At 37.1% G+C, this 12,710-nt stretch overlaps 1 protein-coding gene across 1 annotated transcript in view; it reads left to right on the forward strand.

Annotated features, from left to right (window-relative positions):
* The window catches only part of sona (SON DNA and RNA binding protein a), a 13,646-nt gene extending 1,394 nt beyond the window's left edge, over positions 1-12,252 (forward strand). The window contains exons 2-8 of the mRNA XM_067444207.1: positions 857-988; positions 2,579-2,768; positions 2,855-2,913; positions 3,055-5,517; positions 5,622-6,058; positions 10,306-10,389; positions 10,483-12,252. Coding sequence (XP_067300308.1) covers positions 961-988; positions 2,579-2,768; positions 2,855-2,913; positions 3,055-5,517; positions 5,622-6,058; positions 10,306-10,389; positions 10,483-10,485 — 3,264 coding nt within the window. The 5' untranslated portion in view covers positions 857-960 and the 3' untranslated portion in view covers positions 10,486-12,252. The remainder of the gene's footprint in view (positions 1-856; positions 989-2,578; positions 2,769-2,854; positions 2,914-3,054; positions 5,518-5,621; positions 6,059-10,305; positions 10,390-10,482) is intronic.
* The last annotated feature ends 458 nt before the right edge of the window (positions 12,253-12,710 follow it).

A 12,710-nucleotide genomic window follows, 5' to 3' on the forward strand; every position in this document is an offset into this window, starting at 1 on the left:
TTATTCAGTTTCAGTTCCCTCCCGCAACATCATAAATTATATAAAAATCAGGCCTGATTCACTGGTTAAGAAGTTGTCTTTTTTAATTGTGAGATTCAAATGTGATTTGCCAGGCTGATGTTATTATGCAACAGCCCTGCTTATTGAGTGCAAAAAAGCTCTGTGTTCAGCCAAGTGGGTCAGATATTATGTAAGAAGCTCATGAAACATACTTCAGTCTTTATATAAGTCACACATATGAATTTTTGTACAGGTTTTTGGACCAGGCATTCAAATTTGTACCTGTATATCTATTATTTTCTCTGGGTGCATTACAAAAAATTATATAATCTGTGTATTTATGATGCTATAATGCCATAAACACTTGCTGGTAAATAATGACACATGGTGGTTTGATTCATTTTCAGCCCATTCAAATTGATGCCTCCCAAAAATATTACAAATCCTTCTCGCAGTGGTGACAATCTCATCTTTCTGCTTTGGTGACATAAGCAAAATTCACAACAATACTTCACAAAAAACAAATAGTTTGTTTATGACTTGACTTGTTGTCTCAGTCATCCTTTTTGTTTTGTGCTGTTGTTTTTATTCAGGCATCTCTGCTACATCAGATCCCTTTGACCTTAATAAAAATGCAATATTTAATGACAATGCATATTGTTTAAATGTAGACTAAACCTTAATCTATGAGTAAGGGTAAAAGGATAATTTTAAAGCACCCAAAAATGAAAATTGTCATCATTTACTCACCTTCAAGTAGTTCCAAAGCTGTGTGAATTGATTTAAGATATTTTGAAGAATATTGGTAACCAAACAATGGGTAAAAAGGTGGTTATATATTTGTTTTTCATTTCAGAGTGAAAACTGAGGGTCAACGCATTTTGTCCCGATTTACAGAACAAAGACAACAGAAATTGTCACCAAAACTAAGATAGGGAATCAGTTAAACCAGTTTTTGAAATGGAGTGTGCAGTGAACACTGGTCCTGGTAAGTTACTAAGCCTGTGCCCTAGTGTTGTCAAAAGTACAGCCTGTGATAACAAATCGGTTCTAAAATAAATTTAAAAAAGTGACGCTTTGAGCACTGTTGAGCTGTAATCGCAAACACCTCTGACTGGTCATTGTGCTCACATGCTCATCGGATGCAGGGCTCGACATTAACGCTTGTCCGGGACAAGTGAATTTTTTGAAGGGTCAAGTGAAAAAGAATTTTACTTGCCCGACGGACAAGAGCCTGATTAAAACAAAAAAATAACTAGCGAACAAAGAACTAGCGAATCACCGAAATGCAAGAATGATTGTGCATTAATTTAGTGTAAGTGGCGATCGATAGTGGTGGATAATGATATATGATGAAGTGACGATAACAAGGTCGCGCTGTCGACGCTCGTGCAGCCTCTCGAGGAGAAATTACAACAATAGAGCGTTTAAGCTGTTTCCTGAATACCATCATGACTGAAAATGACACTGCTTTTATATGACATTTTCATAGACAATTAATTAACATTCACTTACATTTACATTCACTTAAAGTCACTTACATTTTAGATGCAATATTGAGTGCTTTTGTTCGATTTCAGCAGCGAAAATCTTTCACACACAGCAGAACCGTCTCACAGCAACAAGTGTGTTACTGGACGATTCAGTGTTTGAATGAACGACTCAATGGCTGACTCATTAAGACGGTCACCTGCTGCCACCTACTGGAGGTTTAGTTTCATGTTTAAACATACTTTCCAACATTTCTTTTTTGTCCTCTCAAAACTACAAATCTCAAAACTTTATTTAATGCATTTGTAATTTTTCAGTGTAAATTACACACACACAATTAAAAAAATATCGAACTTTTTTCTGGACAAGCAATTTTTTTTACTCGGACAAGTGAATGAACGATTTACTTGTCCAAAGGACAAGCACATGAACATGCTTAATGTCAAGCCCTGGGATGTGCCTGTGATTGGCTACAATGATCAACACAGGAGTGCTATAAAGCACATGGAAGTGTTTGAAATTCTTTTGAAAGCGGGAGCAGGAGCGTTTGAATGCACAAGCTGGTGTCATCTGATAGACGCCTGCATTCTAACGCACTGTGTGTATCTGTGTACGCGCTCTTTGAAAACCATCATTGATGCACATTTACAACATGTTTGTAAAGCGCTGGTCATTGTAGCCAATCACAGACCTATTTGATGAGCGTGTGCGCATAATAGCCAGTCAGAGGTGTTTACGATTCCGATTAACAGCGCTCAAAGCATCAAATTTTTTACATTTCTGTACCAATTTGGTATGGCGGTCAGTACTTTTGACAATGCTACTTTGCCCTCTATACAGTCACAGTAAAGTTAATAATGGCAAAGTGATTGTTAGTATAAGATGTAAGAGCTTTTAATGCCTTCATATATTCAAACATTTCAACAGGTTACATGTTATCTATCTGACAAAGAGAGATGTTAACAAATGAGATGTCTGCATTGCCATATTACTTGAGTCATTACTATAACTAACTTAGAATAAACATCTTTAATACTCTAGTTATGTTTAAATAAATGTTTGTAAACATTGTATCTTACCTCCTAAGATGAGCCATCTGAGACTGCTGTTCCATTTGAAGACATTAATGTTAAGGATGGAAGTGAGACCCCAAAAAAGAAAAACAAGAAACATAAGAAACACAAAAGTAAGAAGAAACGTAAGAAGCGTAAGGGTGAAAAAGACAGTAGCTCTGAATCTGGAGTAGAGTCAGACGGCGATTCCCGAACAAAAACAAGGTGAGATTTAGTTTGATTGCTTGTCAACACTGTTTAAGAGATTTTTATTTATTTCCTTTTTTTTTATTCCTTTTTTTTTTTTACAGTGTTAAAAAAGATGGCTCGTCTAACCCTGAGACTGATGCTACCAAAAACTGTACAGAAGGTATATGCATATTTTCTTGTCAGTACAATAAATAACAGACAAACTGCCAAATTATTTCATATGCATGCACCATTTTAAACCAATTTATTCTGAATTCTATGAATAACTGAAAATTGGAAGTACAATTATGTGTATTTATAGAACCCAGTGATGTGGAAGCTGATGCCAAGGCTAAAAAGCAAAAACATCGTATTGGAAAAAAGAAGAAAAAAAGAAGGCGGAAAGAGGAGGAAAAGCAAGAGAAAAAGTCCTCCTCTCGCTCAAGATCGGGTAGTAGCTCAGCATCAGGGTCAGAATCGGAATTGGACTCCAAACAATCACAAAAATTGCAGCTGGAATCTTTAAAGTTGGACAGGAAGTCACCTATCACTGCAGCTAAAGTTCCAAAAGACACATTTAATGATGGCACATCACAACTGGAAGATAGAAATAGAGACATGACTTCTGATCAGAGTGAAGAAGAGAGTTTCAAACTAGGAGTGAGAAGAAATATGTCTCCTGAGCCTGGACATGCACTAATTGCAGAGAGGGATGAAAAAGTGGAAGCTGTTGACGAACATGAAAGTTTTAGTAAAGCTCAGGCACTACCTGATATTATCCCTAAGCAAGAGAATGTGCACAAAGAGCAAGCTGTGCAGAAGGACATCCTAAAGGAAGCAAATGGGAGCCAGAAAGAAAAGAAAAAACAGTCTCTCTCCAGGTCAAGGTCGCGATCACTTTCAGCCACTAAAGGGAAAAAATCCAAACATAGTCGCTCCAGAACCCCAAAGCAGTCAATGGGTAAATCAGGACGTCATAATGACAGATCATCTTCAAGGGAAAGGTCTGTGTCTGCCTCTGGTAGAAAGGATCAAACAAGACGAAGAAGCTCAAGGTCTCCATCAGGACGGTCACCATCTAAAGTAACAAAGAAAGCTGGACGCAGGTCAAGGTCACTCTCTGGAAGAAGAGGGTATCGCTCTGACTCAAGGTCTCGCACAAAGACTAGAAGATCCAGGACCAGGTCCCCACGGCGTGGTCATCGCTCAAGATCTAGGTCAACTGGAAGAGCAAGACGTTCACGCTCAAGATCAAAACAATCTATTTCACGGCGAAAGAATCCACGCTCAAGATCACGGTCCAGATCTGTAAGGAGAGGAAGACACTCAAGGTCTCGCTCTCGAAAGAGGACACCCGTTTCTCGGATGAGGCGGTCCAGGTCTAGATCCGTCAGAAAAACAAGACGAGCACGCTCAAGATCCTTAGTGATCCTTAAACAATCTAGATCCCACTTGAAAAGAAACAGAAGATCAAGATCCGTTCGTAGAAGATCAGGTTCGAGAAGCCCAAAACGTCGAACCAAGTCTCGGTCCCCTCAACGCTCCAGGCTAAAGTCACGCTCTCCTGCAGTCCGTCAAAGGAGGTCAAAATCTAGGAGCCCTCATAGCACCAAGTCAGAATCAGAATCTCCACAGCGGCGTAAACGATCAAAGTCACGGTCCTCCTCGCATAATTCAAAGTCTGAATCCCCACAATTAAGAGTGAATAAAAAGCAAAAAGGTAAACGGTCAAGGTCCTTTTCTCCGAAAAACACATCAAGGTCTAGATCCATTTCCAGTCATCGACAGTCATCTGATAGAAGTATTTCTCCTACTAAGAGAACAAACTCTAAATCTCCCACTAAAGATGATGAGTCCTTAAAAGATCAGAGTTTAAAAGAAACCCTAAAGAATAAAGCGGAAGTTTTGGATGGTGTGGAGGAACATTTAGAAGTAAAAGGGACGGCAGGGCTAAGTGGATGGAAACCTGTGACTACTGATTGTGCATCTGTGCAAAAGCCATCAAATGAAGACGTAACATCACCAGAATGTGACACACAATGTCAAAAAATGCAGGAGCCTGAAAATCCCTCTGAATGTGAAGAAAGACCAAACCGATCCAGATCGTTGTCCTCAGAGCCAGTTCCTCAACATGCTACTGCAGAGTCAGATGAAGATGATCGATCAGGGAGCTCACGATCACCATCACCAAATACAGTAAAAGAATCAAAGTCCTCCAACAGAACATCACCTGTTCGAAGAAAACGCTCCAGATCAGCTTCTTCCACCAAGAAGAGGCGGTCCAAGTCAAAATCTGTCAGCAGCAAGAGGAGGTCAAGGTCTCCTGCAAGAAAACGCAAGTCCAGGTCTCCCTCACATAGTCGTAAAAAAAGGACAAAGTCTCGGTCACCTGTTCGCAAAAGGAGATCACGATCGAGATCAGTCAATCGAAGGGCAAAATCAAGGTCCAAATCTCACACAAGGACAAAGCGATCTAAATCAAAATCCCCAAAGCGGAAACGGTCTAAGTCCAGATCCCCAGCCCGAAAAAGGAGGTCCAAGACTCGTTCCCCTGCTAGAAAGAGAAGATCTCGTTCACGGTCAAGGGCCCGTCAGTCACGATCCAGAAGGTCACGATCTTTGTCACGCCGGAGGAGACCAGCATTTCGAGGGCGATCTTTTGATAGACGAGATCGATGGAAACGTGAACCAAGCCATTCCCCAATTTTGATTCTCCGCAAGAGGAGGTCCACCTCAAGATCTCGACGCAGTTCTAGCAAGACGCCACCGCGTCTGACTGACCTAGGTAATTATGCTTTTTGCTTGGCATGAATAAAATAAGTTAACTTCAAAATAATAGCAAGAAATGTCTGTCTACATCACAACGACTTTAATTACCTCTCCCATCAGATAAAGATCAACTATTGGAGATTGCAAAGGCTAATGCTGCTGCAATGTGTGCTAAAGCTGGAATGCCCATACCTGAAAGTCTCAAGCCGAAGGCAATTCTACAGTTACCCCTGCCAACCCCAGCTCCAACCCCTTTGTCTTTGCCTCTGCCATTGCCCGTGCCCAATTTGCCTATGAATCTTCCCATGGGTATACCAGGTATGCCTGCAATGCCAAACATGACGATGAACGCTGCTGTGGCAAGTATGACTGCGGCAACCATGACCGCTGCTCTGTCAAACATGGGTGCCCTGGCTGCTATGCCCCCGATGCCTCCCCTTCCTACCATTACCAACAAACCCCCTCCAGCACCCACACCTAATCTGGCAAGTATTGAGGAAGTGAAGAGGAAAGTGGCTCAACAAGCTAACAGCATTAGCATCAAGGAATTCACAGAGGTGAGATTTGTTTTTTTTGCTCAGTGAATCATAGATTATGTATACATGTATATTGGGGTCATTGAGATTTTTTTGAGTAATTTAATTTAATTAATACTGTTACTTAGCATGAATCCATTTAATTACTGTGACCGAGAGGGGACAAGTTCGGTTCGCTTAGTTTTGTTGTGGCCACACAGGGTCCCCGTGGAGTCTTAAAAAGTATTACATTTCAAAATCAAAATATAAGGCCTTAAAAAGTCTTAAATTCGCGGAAGCGTTGCATTCTAGGTCTTAAATAATGTTAAACAGGTCTTAATTTCCCTACGTTCATGTAACGCTACCTCATTGAAATGCTCTCGCCTCCTGCAAGTGCACACGTCTGTGTGTGTTTGTTCCGTGGTGTTTGTAGTTCTTTCTTTTGCTAGACCAACTATTGTTCGCTTTATTACTACTACAAATTAGACAAGCATGCATCTTATATTGCAGCCAATCAGCTTTCGTTTTATTGGCACAAGCCTCTTTCTGATCGTACCCCACAGATGCATAAAACGGATTTTATTCTTCAGCTGAGTCTGACGGTTCTTGCAGTTCCGTGAATGCGAAGGCGAATCTTTCTCACCATCTTGCATAATGACCAAGTACAAGTATAATATACCAGATTGTGCTAAAAAGAGTTGGTGTAAACTCCGAACTCCGATGTCAGGCTGTGTGTTTGCTGTCTGTCAGCGCTCGCGCAAGTGTATTTAATGTGTTATTTCTATGCTCATTAGCCTAACGTTACTTTTGAACGATCAAATACACACATTATGCAAATTTCTATATCCTGAGATTTGAGTTAAAAAGTTTGGGACGTGTCAGTAAGTTCTGGATCTCCGCATTATAAAGTTCTCAAAGTGAAAGTAAACTAATATAGCTTAACAACAACACAAACTGGGAAAACAGCACTTACACTTTTTAGAAATAGGGCTTATTCAACTTTGCTACATTTAGATATGTGGGAAAATGCATTTTAAGCTAAGCTACCCTGCCAAACTAAAACACTGCATGCACTGAGAAAAATGCATTTGCCCACACATCTAAATGTCTAAAGAAGTTATTAAAGATAGATAGCACCACTGGACCAGCCATTTTTGTTTTTGTAATAGGCCAACCAAACAAGATTTATGCATTTTGTTAGTTGTATTGCCATGTGTGACTATTGTGCATCTAACATCATAATATGGTTAATGTTGCATCCTAATTATGAAAAAAATGAAAATGTTTGCAAACTTATGGAAGTGACCAGCACAAAATATAATACTCTAATCCTGGTGGGATTGAGCTATGAATAATACGTTTACTAATACTTTTTTTCAATTTAAATAAATTAAATAATATAAGTTTAAGTAATTTAGTGATTCTGCATTTCCTATGCATGTTTTTTTTTATTGCGCAATGTAGGTCTTAAATTGTATTCATAATGGTCTTAAAAAGTCTTAAATTTGACTTTGTGAAACCTGCAGATACCCTTAACACAGTAAATACTAGCCGTAATAAAATTAAATATATCGCATAAAATGTTAATTTCCTGTAAAGTGAATTTCCTGTTCCCAGAAGTGCATTTTCACATAGTCAAATCAAATCCTTATTGGCATTAAAGGGATACTTCACCACTGTAAAGATGAATATGTATTTAAATTGGGTGCATAGTTTTTGAAATTGGTGCCTTCCAGACTGAGAAAAAACTGAAAATGTATTTAACTCATGTGGATTATAGCCCAAAACTCCCAGAATGCACTTGCTTCGCTGCCCAATGAGGCCACTCCCAAAACACTTGCCCTCTGCGGCACCGCCCCACTGTCATTGACTACGTTTACATGGACAATAATAATTCAATATTATTCTGATTAAGACAATACTTTTGATTGTTAAACTTTTAAATAGGTGTTTATTTATTTATTGTTGTCTGGTTTATTTCTATGTATGTGTGCTATTCTTGATCTTCTGTAAAGCACTTTGGTCACAGCCTGGGGGCTGTTGGAAATGTGCTATACATAGGGCTGCAAAATTAATAAAATTTCTAATCGCGATTACGGTTATGGATGCTACGATAATGTAATCGTTCAAAGCCGCGATTACAAAAAAAAAAAAAACGTATATTGAGACTATTATGCGTGCTTAGATAGCATGTTACGTTGTGACAGCAGTACGCTGGCTGGTCGAATGCACACGACATGGCACAGAAGCCGTGTACACAGCCTATATATGTTGTTTTGTTTAGCTTCTTAACACAAGTGAAGATGTTTGTTATGAAACCTGCGATTTCTGTCCCTCCGTTTAAGTCCATTCCCAGTGCCGCGGGCATCGTAAAGTATAGACGCTTAGGGCATCAAGATGGCCAGCGGCGGGACTGTCCATTCCTCTCAAACTTTGCATCAAAAAGATCCAATAAATGTCATAAAACTAATCCAACTCTTCTGAAGAGACACAATGCCTTAATCTGATGATTTACCACACTTAAACTAAATTTACCACACTCGCATACTGAAGTAAACACGGACGTTCAAATGATTGCGTGTAAACAACATAAGAGTGAGTACATGCAAAATATTTTTTTTTAGATAAGCTAAACATTTACAGTTTAGGAATAGTCATTTTGACACGCTTTCTTGCGATTAGAACTGTGACGGATTGCATTGATCATATAAAGCGCGAGCGCTCCTGGAATGACACTCCTCAAAGTCAAAGCGAAAACATCATTTAAATCACCAGATCACATTAAGTTTTAGTAGTATGATTATTTAAAGCTTTTTAGATGGTTTATTCTTATATGTATAGTGCATTGATAGCGGGAGAGGATGGACATAGCGACCGAGAGAGATGCTGCCTGCATTGAAGTAATGCGTGAGGGGGAAAAAATTTAAAGGGATAGTTCACCCACTAATGAAAATTTTATGTTTATCTGTTTTCCCCTCAGGGCATCTGAGATGTAGGTGTGTTTGCTTCTTCAGTAGAACACAAATGAAGATTTTTAACTCTCAACCGTTGCTTGTATAATGCATGCCAATAGGGTCTAATATAAAGTTTCAGTGGCATTACTAGCCTACATTAAACCACTCAAATGTTGAATATAATGATGCAATGAGGGAATATTTATGGGTCCTTTCCTGATAATAATACAATAATAATAATATTTTAATAATAAAGTTTAAAAAAAAAATGATTGTGTCTAAAAATATCAGTAAGTTAATTGATAAGTTAAGTATCGTGATTTATTTTGAATCGTGACAAGTCTATCGTTAAACACCTAGTATAAAGCTTTTCAAAACATCATTCATGTAAATTTGATAATCGTATTTAATAATCGCAATTACAATTTCAAGGGAATAATCGACAATTAGGATTTTTGTCATAATCGTGAAGCCCTAGCTATACATATAAAATTGAACTTGAACTTGATTATCAATACTCTGAAGAGGCTACCATGTAAACAGCAATTTCTAATGACCTTAATCCGATTAAAGTCATAACCGAACTAAACCCAAACCTGATTAAGACATGTGGAGTGTGCCTATTTTAGCTGCATTATTGGAGAGCATTACAGACATGTACACACCTTTATCTCAGACACAACGTTAATAGTTAGATTTCACCGCATTTTAACAGGACATTACGTTACGCACACCTGGCAAGTGCAGAGGGGAGGGCTTTGGGGGTTCAAGCCCCCTCCCATCAGTGAGTATTGTACATGTCAGCAGACTACACATCGCATGGCCACAACATAAGGATATCGTTACCGTTACAAAATGATCTTGTGGCCACAAAAAATATGAGATGTCCCCACCTGATCAGCGTATTTTATTGACAAAAATGTATAGACTTTATATTTTTTACAGAACATTTCTATTTCAAAGAAATGCTGTTCTTTTGAACTTTCAATTTGGCAGATTCTTAAAAAAACTGATTTGATCAATTCCATTAAAAAAAAATCAAATAATAATATACATACAGTTTTTACTTTCAAATAAATGCAAACTATGGTGAGCATAAATCTTCTTTTTAAATTTTAAAAAAAAAAAATCGTACTGACCCCAAACTATTGAATGTTGTAATTTTACTGCTGTCAAATCGATTAATACTGATTAATCATATCTAAAGCAAGTTTTTACACATGCATTGTATATTTAACTTGTGTGTTGATACGTTTAATCAATTCGATAGCACTATCACCCATTATTTTATTAGCAAATCGTTAATCTGCACTTCATTATCTTTATTCTTTGTAGAAATGTAAACAGATTGCAGAGAGTAAGGAGGAGATGAGTATTGCACGACCACATGTTTCGGATGATGATGATGATGAGACACGGGTGAATTTTCTGTCATTTTAAACTGAATTAAACAATTTCTAATTTGGTTGCTTGTATTTATGTCTTGTCTGTTTTATTTTAACTATTTTTCAGTAACCCACTGTCCTTCTACTTCATCCCGTATACAATCCTGATGATAGACACCTGTGGCCCGCATATAGGAAGGATGAACTCATGTCATGTAAATGACGCTTTCGTTTACTCACACGAGTTGGACGTTTGAGCATTTGGACACTTGAAGCTCCATTGATTTCAGTGGTTTATTTAGACCGTTATCTTTAAATTTGTCAGTTGTTTGAACGACTGCAAACTACAGGAACCTTTTTTACGATAGACTACCAGATTAGGCCATTCAATATGTCTACCTGCCCAGACTGACATTGAAATGTTTCACTTTCAGACTTTTTACCTTCACTACATATGGTGCCTCTTGATACCATTTAGAAGGACCTCTGGTAGATTTAACTCAGATTTATAGGTGTACCTGAAAGGTGGAGAAGAAAAAAAAAAAAAAACCTGATTTTGGGGTGCAGCTTAGATCAAAGATCAGGTATGTTGTTCCACACTTAACATAGAGACGTGATCGTTTTAGGAGTATTTTTGTTTCTTGTGTTTTAAAATTCATTAAGTGTTAATCACTTGTTTAAATGCATTTATGGTGAAGAAAATTGTTTTTTGTTCCTTAACACTTGTGAAATTTTAAAGCAAATTAAATGTTGAGGTTCCAAGTTGTGGCTGTACTTGAGTGCTATATTAATGGACGATATTTGCATTTTAAGGGTTCTGACCACAAACTTTATTTTAGTTACATCAGTTAAACCTTGCTGTGCTGCTTTCCGTTGACTGATATTGTGGTCTGGCTCTGTCTAAAAAAATGATCACAGAGAATGACATTCATTGATTGGATTGAGTTTTTTCTCATTTTTATTATATATCATACATTGCATCTTTGTAAACAAAAGTTCATGATGCAATTGTGTGGTATACAATGTTGTTATCTTTGTGACTAAAATATTTGACCCAGCAGAGCTGCAGGGTAGGATGCTGTAATTTCAGTAGTGAGAACGTCACCCATCACCATTCTAGATGGGGGTAATTAAAATGCATATGATTTACATAAGAATATTGTTTAGAGACATGTACTGTAAGATGTACTACTGTATACTGTGTAGTTGTTTTGTCAGGTTTTTTTTTTTTTTTTTTTTTTTTTACCTGTCCCCACTGTTTTTTGCTACGGTGGAGATCCCAACTTATCTAAGAAATGTTATGACAGCTCCTTCTAATACACTTAACTCTTGTTTAAGGTAGGCACATGTATGTTCAACATGAAGGGATGAGGCACACTATGTTAGCTTTAGATTTGGCACTATTGTGGTCCACAGATAAGAAGTGATACCAACTTCTGTCCAGAGCTTCTTCCACTTTTGATAGATTATAGTTATTATTAATTTAATTTAAAATTAATATTAACAAAAGATTTCAAACTGGAAATATTTCATTTTGCCATTATTGTTCACTCAAAAGGATAGGGAAAACATTCTGTAATTTATTCTTGTTACAAACCTTTTATTACTGCAAAACATTTAGAGTATTTGGAGTGACCCATGGGTGAGTTAACGACAGAATTTTCATTTTTGAACTATTTAATTAGAAAACAAAATAAGTATGGCCATAGTGAAGTCTCCTTGAGGTTATTTTGGAAAAGTTCTGCATCTAAGGTACAAGCCCACATTCCTTGCAACATCCTCAGTTTTCACAAAGCCTTTTTAAAATCCTTTTCATCACATTGTAAAACATAATGGCACACTTTGTATATAATGCAACATCAAATATTAAAGGAAACAATCTGATTGACTTTGAAAAGGTGTTTATTTTTTCTCTTATTTCATATGCATTGATCAAAATAGGATTCTTCTGTTTTCTCCTATTGGGGATGTGACCCTTTATAATAAAGTAGTGTATATCTATGTTGTAGACGTCCTTATATTTTGGCCAGAAAATGTCATTTGGATTTAATTAAATTATATCAACATAAATTTATATATATATGTATATATATATATATATATATATATATATATATATATATATATATATATATATATATATATATATATATATATATTATATATGTATATATATATATATATATTCCATTTTTTTTTAACGAGAGAGAGAGTTTCTTGTTAAAAAAAAATGGAATAGGCCATTTAGGTTGACTAATCGTATAATTTAGACACTGAACTGTTCCAAAATAGTGAATTTAAAGAATGTGTCATGATTGAAAATGTATTATCAATAGGCCTAACGTTACCTCTAAA

This window comes from Pseudorasbora parva, chromosome 5 (assembly GCF_024679245.1).
Source record: "Pseudorasbora parva isolate DD20220531a chromosome 5, ASM2467924v1, whole genome shotgun sequence".
NCBI lineage: Eukaryota > Metazoa > Chordata > Actinopteri > Cypriniformes > Gobionidae > Pseudorasbora > Pseudorasbora parva.